This window comes from Brassica oleracea, chromosome C8, assembly GCF_000695525.1.
Source record: "Brassica oleracea var. oleracea cultivar TO1000 chromosome C8, BOL, whole genome shotgun sequence".
Lineage (NCBI taxonomy): Eukaryota > Viridiplantae > Streptophyta > Magnoliopsida > Brassicales > Brassicaceae > Brassica > Brassica oleracea.
Genome location: NC_027755.1, coordinates 24,653,765 through 24,663,038, shown reverse-complemented (window position 1 = coordinate 24,663,038; position 9,274 = coordinate 24,653,765). Strand labels below are relative to the sequence as shown.

The 9,274-nt window shown below is 36.3% G+C and overlaps 2 protein-coding genes across 2 annotated transcripts; both read left to right on the top strand.

Annotated features, from left to right (window-relative positions):
* The first annotated feature begins 357 nt into the window (after window positions 1-357).
* On the top strand, window positions 358-3,586 carry LOC106311631 (probable cyclic nucleotide-gated ion channel 16). Its single transcript, XM_013748867.1, has 7 exons — window positions 358-909; window positions 1,232-1,447; window positions 1,522-1,838; window positions 1,931-2,042; window positions 2,259-2,495; window positions 2,575-2,969; window positions 3,051-3,586. Exons 1-7 carry the CDS (start codon window positions 427-429, stop codon window positions 3,409-3,411), a joined length of 2,121 nt encoding a protein of 706 aa, XP_013604321.1. The 5' UTR covers window positions 358-426; the 3' UTR covers window positions 3,412-3,586.
* Window positions 3,587-6,181: 2,595 nt separating this feature from the next.
* Window positions 6,182-9,274, top strand: LOC106311632 (aldehyde dehydrogenase family 2 member B4, mitochondrial). Its single transcript, XM_013748868.1, has 11 exons — window positions 6,182-6,425; window positions 6,693-6,830; window positions 6,951-7,093; window positions 7,168-7,321; window positions 7,404-7,633; window positions 7,706-7,795; window positions 7,873-8,046; window positions 8,133-8,270; window positions 8,356-8,493; window positions 8,584-8,645; window positions 8,836-9,274. The coding sequence occupies exons 1-11, from the start codon at window positions 6,350-6,352 to the stop codon at window positions 9,107-9,109; spliced, it is 1,617 nt and encodes a 538-aa protein (XP_013604322.1). The 5' UTR covers window positions 6,182-6,349; the 3' UTR covers window positions 9,110-9,274.

Sequence of the window (9,274 nt, the reverse complement as noted above, 5' to 3'; positions counted from 1 at the left end):
AACCGATTTCATTTATGTTTTAGTTACAAAATAGGTACAAATCATGTATTTTAAAACCGAAGAACCGATTGGTACATGAATCCGAAAGTACAATGGGTTATACCGGTTATTTGGAGATTTACTAACCCCGACCCGAACCCGATAGAACCCGAACCGGTCCCGAACCGAACTTTTATATAACCCGAATGAGGCTGATTTTAATAAACCCGAAAAACCAAAACCCGAATGAATAAAACCGAAACCCGATTGGGACCTCGGAGGCGCATGCCTACTGCATTCCATAAAGCATAGTCAAAACCGATGTTTGATAGTTCGTAGAGACAGAACTCTCTCCTCTCCTTAATTTTAATTGTCTCCTGTATTTACCTCATTCTTCCACTTCCACAAATGTCTCCCTTCCATAACTTCAAACACACGTAACCAAAAATGAGCAACCTCCACCTCCACACCTCCGCACGCTTCCGCAATTTTCCGACGGCTTTCTCCCGTCGCCACCATAACAACAACGACCTCCAAAACCAACGCGGCCGATCCGTTTTCTCCGAGCTAGGTGACACAACCCTCGACCCAAGCGGTGACCTAATCACGAGATGGAACCACATCTTCCTTATCACCTGCCTCCTCGCTCTCTTCCTCGACCCTCTCTACTTTTATCTCCCTATTGTCCAAGCCGGAACGGCCTGTATGTCTATCGACATCGGTTTCGGCATCCTTGTCACCTTCTTCCGTACCCTAGCCGATTTCTCCTTCCTCATTCACATTCTCCTCAAATTTAAAACCGCATTTGTCTCCAAATCGTCTAGAGTCTTTGGTCGCGGCGAGCTTGTCATGGACCGCCGTGAAATCGCCATCCGTTACCTTAAATCCGAGTTCATTATTGACCTCGCTGCCACGCTTCCTCTTCCTCAGGTTCCATTCATTTTCTTTACTTCTCTAAAGATCCGATACGTAACAATGGCATAATCGTATAATGTGTAATCATGAAACACACAAATGCCTGCGTTATAATAGTGGAATCATGGAATTGCATAATCTAATCAATTTGGAAAGAAAATTTAAATGTTTTGATCAGCATGCTTGTCTTTTTTTGATCAAAACTTAAACACAAATTTGTATTTTAAATTAACCATTAAAAACCTGTGAAATTATGAAACCATTTTGCTATTCCTCATAGTACAAAATCAGAGTCTGGATTTATTGTTGATGTGCTATATTTTCTTATTTTTCACAGATAATGATTTGGTTTGTGATCCCAAATGCGGGAGAATTCAGATACGCAGCACATCAGAACCACACACTTTCCTTGGTCGTCCTGATACAGTACGTGCCTCGCATCCTCGTCATGCTTCCACTAAACCGTAGGATCATTAAAGCCACTGGTGTTGCAGCCAAAACAGCCTGGTCCGGTGCAGCCTACAACCTCGTGCTCTACTTACTTGTGAGCCACGTAAGTATATAATCCTTTTGTCTTCCTCCACATGAAAAATTCTTCTGTTTCACAGTTTTGGTTTCCACCTTTAGGTTCTTGGTTCGGTTTGGTACGTTTTATCGATCCAGAGACAGCACGAATGCTGGAGAAGAGAATGCATTAAGGAGATGAACGCAACGCATTCACCGTCTTGTAATCTCCTGTTTCTAGACTGTGGATCGTTGCGGGATCCAGGCAGACAAGCTTGGATGCGCATCACTCGGGTTCTCTCTAACTGCGATGCACGTAATGATGATGACCAACATTTTCAGTTTGGTATGTTTGGTGATGCCTTCACTAATGATGTCACTTCTTCTCCTTTCTTTGATAAATACTTCTACTGTCTTTGGTGGGGTCTCCGCAATCTCAGGTTAGCTTAATCTTCAATCAAAGCAAAACCGTGTTATTTTTATTTATTTTTTGAAATTTCAGTACTGATGTTTCCTTGCTTGGTTTGTTTAGTTCTTATGGACAGAGTCTTGCAGCTAGTACATTGAGTAGCGAGACTTTATTCAGTTGTTTCATCTGTGTTGCTGGCCTTGTTTTCTTCTCTCATCTCATTGGCAATGTTCAGGTAATTTTTGTGCATCTAGTTCGTATAGTCTTTTATTTATGTCCAACTTGTCAATATGTTATGGTCATTTTGTCATGATGTGTGGTCGGTCATACAATGTGGTATGGCGTATTGTTCGTGTAGCTGGATATCATTTATTTCCTTATGCATATATGGTTTATCTTCTTTTATAGCTTAACAACGGAGACTTAAATTGATTTTTTTACTTTCTTGAAGAACTATCTGCAATCTACAACGGCTAGGTTAGATGAATGGAGAGTCAGAAGAAGAGATACAGAGGAATGGATGCGACACAGACAATTGCCACAGGAGTTACAAGAGCGTGTGAGGCGGTTCGTCCAATACAAATGGTTAACCACTCGTGGAGTCGATGAAGAAGCCATCCTCCGTGCTCTACCACTGGATCTTCGTAGACAGATCCAACGTCATCTCTGTCTCGCTCTAGTTCGCCGTGTAAGCCACCATATTTTGATTTCTTCCTGTTCAAGTAATAAGTCCTAATTCTACATTTTTTTTTTAATTTTGTAATCAGGTGCCATTCTTTGCACAGATGGACGACCAGCTCATAGACGCAATATGCGAGCGTTTAGTTCCATCGTTGAACACTAAAGATACATACGTGACACGGGAAGGCGATCCTGTAAACGAGATGCTTTTCATCATTAGAGGCCAGATGGAAAGTTCGACTACAGATGGTGGACGGTCAGGATTCTTTAACTCAATCACGCTTAGACCAGGAGATTTCTGTGGGGAAGAGCTCTTAACTTGGGCTTTAATGCCAAACATTAACCAGAATCTCCCCTTGTCCACGAGAACCGTGAGAACTCTCTCTGAAGTAGAGGCTTTCGCTCTCAGAGCAGAGGACTTAAAGTTCGTAGCTAACCAATTCAGACGCCTCCACAGCAAGAAACTCCAACATGCTTTCAGGTAATAGTACAATACAATTAAAATTTCTCGCTTCACACGCTAGGTTTTATTGATATTTATGATGTTTTGACTGTTGATCAGATACTATTCGCATCAGTGGAGGGCTTGGGGAACTGGTTTTATACAAGCTGCATGGAGACGGTACATGAAGAGGAAGTTAGCTATGGAGTTAGCTAGGCAAGAGGAAGGAGACGATTACTATTATGATGATGATGATGATGATCAATACGGAGGAGAGGACATGCCTGAAAGTAGTAACAACGTAGACGACAACAGCAGCAACAATCAGAATTTGAGTGCGACGATATTAGCGTCTAAGTTTGCAGCTAATACGAAGAGAGGTGTTTTAGGGAACCAAAGAGGGTCTTCCAGAATTGATCCTGATGATCCAACTTTGAAGATGCCTAAAATGTTTAAACCAGAGGATCCAGGATTCTTCTGATTTTCTTCTTTTAAATTTATTTATTTTCCTTTAGTGAAAAATGCATTTAGGATATTTTCAGAGTGCGGACTTGATTTGCTGTAAGCATCATTTATATATAAACATCATTAGAGATTTAAGTAATTGTCTGGTGTTGATTTATATTCAACGCATGCTTGGCTCCTACAGCTTTTACCACCGCTTTTATTGGTATGGACTTATCTTGTGGTTGTTGTAGCCTAGTTAGGTTTCACATTTGAATTAGGCTTTGAAACCCAGAAACAAATGCGTATAACTGTATAAGTTATGATTTTGATATATAATTTTTTAAAGCATGTATATTTTGTTAGGTTTAATTTATATATTAATTATATAAAAATGAAAGTAATATTTCCTCTGTTTCTACGTCACTTGAACATTTTCTTTGTTAAACAAAAAAATGTAACTTTAAAATTTCAATGCATTTTTCAGCTTAATATTAATTACAAATGCATTGATTTTATAAATAATTTTATTTATCTAAAAACAAGTTTAATTAGGTGTTTTACCCGCACATGCGAACATAATCGTTTTACTAATAGTTATTAATATATTTCTTATGATTTAAACATGACAATAACTTATTCTTTATATTCTTAATCATTTTAGTTTTGTTTAATTTTTATCTCGGTCTACGTCTTCTTAGTACAAAGGAAAGCTATAAAAATATGAAACCATAAGAGCATAATTACATATTAAACATTACACATAATAAACTAAAATAAGAATGTGAACTTCTTTTTTGGACAAGAATGTGAACATTTGGTCTCTCTTAATCTACTTTGTATTTTTGAACCAGAAAAATGTATTAAATTACCAAAAAACATTGAAACACACAAATCCAAGTAAAAATAAAATAAAAAATAAAGTTCAATGATAATTAAGAAGAAAACTTTAAAAAAAAACAAATTGAGATAATGATAATATTTCATTGGTTTACTTGATAAATATATACATTGAATTATCGAAATATTTCATAATTTTTCATTTAATAAACAAAAAATAGATAATGATAGTTTTATTATTATTATTATAGTTAATTATATAATGATAAATCTAATTATTCATTAAAAATATATCTACTTTAGCCGTTTTAGAGGTTAAACCATTAAGCACATGTTCGTAACATGATTACATAAGCAACTCTCTAAACTTAATATCAAAGCATAAGTTTTCTTATAAATTAAACAGTAATAAAACATATAAGTGAAATAAATGCCATTAAATAATTTAGAACATGTAACAAAACCGATTTGTTTCCTAGTCTTTTAAACTCAACGAAAGAAAGAAAAACATAAAAGTCCAACTAAACAGAAAACAAATATCGGAAATACATAAATATAGATGTCAAGAACCCAAAAAAAGATCTAAAGCTAAAGAGAGAATTAAGCTTGATGTTGTTCATATAGCCGTTAATGCAAACAACTCCACCAATAATATTGTTTGACAAAAAAATATTGTTTGATCTGCACAAAATGATTGAACCAATGAAAAGAAAACGTTCACATCAGAATGAAAGTGATATCATGAAGATAACACAATCAATTGAAACAACCAGTAAACACTATACCTAGAGGATGAAAAAAAAACTATAACGATACAACTTGGAATGAATGAGAAAAATGAAACTATAAAATTTAAAACATGTTACATTACATGAAAACAAGAATTGGTGTTCACTTGTGAAAGTTAAAACAATTATAATTTTAGTTTCAATTAGAAATTTCGAGATAATTATATTATTTAAATAAATAAATTAATGATTTAAGTTAAAAACTAATAAGAAACTTGTGGAAGTTAAAATAATTATAATTCCAATTAGAATTTTCGAAATATTTTTATTATTTAAATTAATAAATTAAATATTTAAGCTAAAAACTAATAATAATATGACAAATATAGATTAGCTAAAATCATGGAGAATGCGACAAATCAGCAAAATCACTTCATAAAAAATAGTATAGATAAGTGTAATTGACACAAAAAAACAGTAATTCAATAACAATTCTGGATTAGTGAGAGATTATCTAGAAGATTATTAGATGTGAAAGAAAACTGTAGGAATTTAAAAGAAAATAATAATTTTTGCTTCATCTATGGAAACATTCAACGGACTACACCAAAGTAACCTACGTCATTTATAAGAAAAGATGAAAAACATATAGAAGAGATGACCCAACTACCGCACATAGAAAACGACACCACATCCTAACATGCAACTATTGCATTTGTATACTACTGTTTTAGATTTTTTTCTTGTTCTACAAAAATAGATTTTCTATATTATTAAGGTATTTTTTATACTTTTGAGAAACATTAATTGAGAATATTTGAATTGATTAAATTTCATTGGTGTAAAGTTATTGGAAAGTGTATAATAAAGTAAAAAATAAATTAAATTATAAATATTTATTAAATTTTTAATAAGCGTGCATACTTCAGAAAATCTTACTACGAAGAATAAAAGGAGTATTTCTTTTTGATTATGATCTGATTTGATAATTTCAAAGCTATATCAACAATTAATTAGTATTCTTTTGCAGATGGCGGTAAAAATGGAAGAGATAAATATTGGTAGATAAGAGTTCATGCCAACTCATAGGCATAGCTCTTTGTCTTATCTTTCAGAATAAGAAACATATATTAATTTCATGATTATTACAATATTTAATGCCTTTTTTTATCTTTCATTTTCTAATTTATTGAAAAACAGACAATATGGTTCAGTTGTCAATGGCCATTCAATGTACGGCAACGCACACCAAGAGAGTGCAACTTAGCGACATGTGTGAGAGATACAGCGTGAGATCTTAACCGTTGGATTCCTTCCTTCTCCTTCAAATCATAATATAAATCTCATTTGAAGAAAATCCCAAGGAAAAAGATAAGAAATTTGAAGTCTCAAAGCAGTTTAGCATCCATGGCGGCTCGTAGAGTGTCTTCCCTATTGTCACGATCCTTTTCAGCTTCCTCTCCCTTTCTCTCTCGTTCTCAAGGTAACTCACACATAGGAAACACAACAGTAATCTCCGAAACTATCTTCATGTTTTAAACTTTTTTCTTGGAATAAAAAGATTAAACTATATTATGTCTTTCGATTTTCAAGAAAAGTCATAGCATAACACGTTCATTTGGCGAAGATGGCAATATGTATCGTAATTAACCAATAAAATAGATCGAATAATTAGATTTATATGCCTGGATCTATGGTGAAATATTGGTTATGAAGTTATGATGCATTAAAATTTAAAACATATTTTCAGGAAGAAATTTGAATAATGGAAGTAGGATTGTACGGAGATTCGGAACCTCTTCTGCAGCTGAAGAAGTGATAAGCCCGTCGGTTCAAGTTTCTTACACAAAGCTCCTCATCGATGGGAACTTCGTTGACGCTGCTTCTGGTGAGTGAAGTTTTCCTTTAAGAAACAGAGTGCTCTGTTCAGAAACAGAGTAATTAAAGAAGGCAAAGTTTGAGTCTCACTATTTAATCGTTGGTTTTTTTAAAAAAATTGGGGATTTAGGCAAGACGTTCCCGACTCTTGATCCACGCACAGGGGAAGTCATTGCGCACGTAGCTGAAGGAGATGCTGAAGATATCAACCGGGCTGTGAAAGCTGCAAGGAAGGCCTTTGATGAAGGACCTTGGCCTAAGATGACTGCTTATGTATGTAGTGAATACTGTTCTTTGAGTTTTTAAATGGTCTCATCTTGGTTATGATGTGTGGGTTTGGATTGCAGGAAAGGTCGAGGGTAATGTTGAGATTCGCTGATTTGGTCGAGAAACACAGCGAAGAGCTCGCGGCTCTAGAGTCATGGGACAATGGGAAGACTTATGAACAAGCACTAACAGCAGAGATTCCAATGGTCGCCAGATTGTTCCGCTACTATGCTGGTATCAAATCGTTTAGAAATGTTCCTGGTCTTGATGCTAGTTTCTGTGAATGAACGTTCTTGGTTTTCGGTTTGATGTGTAGGGTGGGCGGATAAGATTCATGGGCTTACAGTTCCAGCTGACGGAAACTATCATGTTCAGACGCTGCATGAACCCATAGGCGTTGCTGGACAGATCATTCCCTGGAACTTTCCTCTTTTGATGTTTGCTTGGAAAGTTGGTCCTGCTCTTGCTTGTGGTAACACCATTGTCCTCAAAACCGCTGAACAGACTCCTCTCACTGCTTTCTACGTCGGCAAACTTTTCCTTGAAGTAAGTAAGATACATGCAATAGATTCTCTTCTTGAATATGACAAATACAAGTAACAATGTTTCTTGTGATAGGCGGGTCTTCCTCCTGGTGTTCTGAATATTGTTTCTGGATTCGGCGCAACCGCTGGTGCTTCTCTCGCAAGTCACATGGATGTAGACAAGGTGGAGATATCTATTTGCTTGCTCGTAACTTCTTGAAGAGGCTATACTTATGTTGTATTGTTCTTTTTTTGCTCCAGCTTGCTTTCACGGGATCGACTGATACTGGTAAAGTTATACTTGGACTGGCTGCTAACAGCAATCTCAAGCCGGTGACTCTGGAACTTGGAGGGAAGTCACCGTTCATCGTATTCGAAGACGCTGATATTGATAAAGCTGTGGAGCTTGCTCACTTTGCTCTCTTCTTTAACCAGGTTTTGTCAATATTATAATAATAAACATTGAGCTTGCTTATTAGTCAGTTTCTTAGCAGTTCTTGAGATAGTAATGTTTCTTGTAGGGGCAATGTTGCTGCGCGGGGTCTCGGACATATGTTCATGAGAAAGTGTATGATGAGTTCGTTGAGAAAGCAAAGGCACGCGCTTTAAAACGTGTGGTTGGTGATCCTTTCAAGAAAGGCATTGAACAGGGTCCTCAGGTCACACATATATACACCCTCCTTGTATTAAAAGGATTTTTTTTTTTTTTATCTTTTGTTTATTTTGTTGATTTGTTTTGTGTAGGTCGACTCAAAGCAATTCGAGAAAGTGATGAAGTACATAAGGTCAGGAGTGGAAAGCAATGCTACTCTTGAATGTGGTGGTGGTCAGGTTGGAGACAGAGGCTACTTCATCCAACCTACAGTCTTTTCTAATGTTAAGGTATAAACAACTCGTCCAAGTCAATACTCTTCTTCATTGTTGGTTTATACCACCAATTCACTATGGTATTTGACCGCTGTTTAATTACAGGACGACATGCTTATCGCTCAAGACGAGATTTTTGGTCCAGTCCAGTCCATCTTGAAGTTCAGGTACATAGAGCTAGCTACCAATAAACTTGAAGTTATACTTACCCCTTCACTAGTGATCGGATATGTGATTAGTAGGGATGTCTACACCGATCTAGTAACTAAATAAAGCACAATTTTGGTTAAAATGGTGATTAATTTAAAAGCTTAAACCTTACATATGTGATGTGGGGTTTGTTGATGTTGGATTCAGTGATGTTGATGAGGTGATAAAGAGGGCGAACGACACTAGGTACGGGCTAGCCGCAGGGGTTTTCACAAAGAGCCTGGACACTGCAAATAGGGTGTCGAGGGCTTTGAAAGCTGGCACCGTTTGGGTCAACTGTTTCGATGTCTTTGACGCAGCCATCCCCTTTGGTGGTTACAAGATGAGCGGCAACGGCAGAGAGAAAGGTATTTACAGTCTCAACAACTACTTGCAGGTCAAGGCAGTCGTCACTCCCCTTAATAACCCTGCATGGATCTGATCAAAACAAAGACTCTTCTTAAAAGCCTAAATAATAAAAATAAGGCCATGGTTTGTTACTTGGAAAGATTGTGAACACTGTGTGTGATCAAGTTCTCACTGTTTGTTTTTCTCATGTTACATAAGGTTACATTGATCCGTTTACTATTTCTGGTTCATTTGTTTT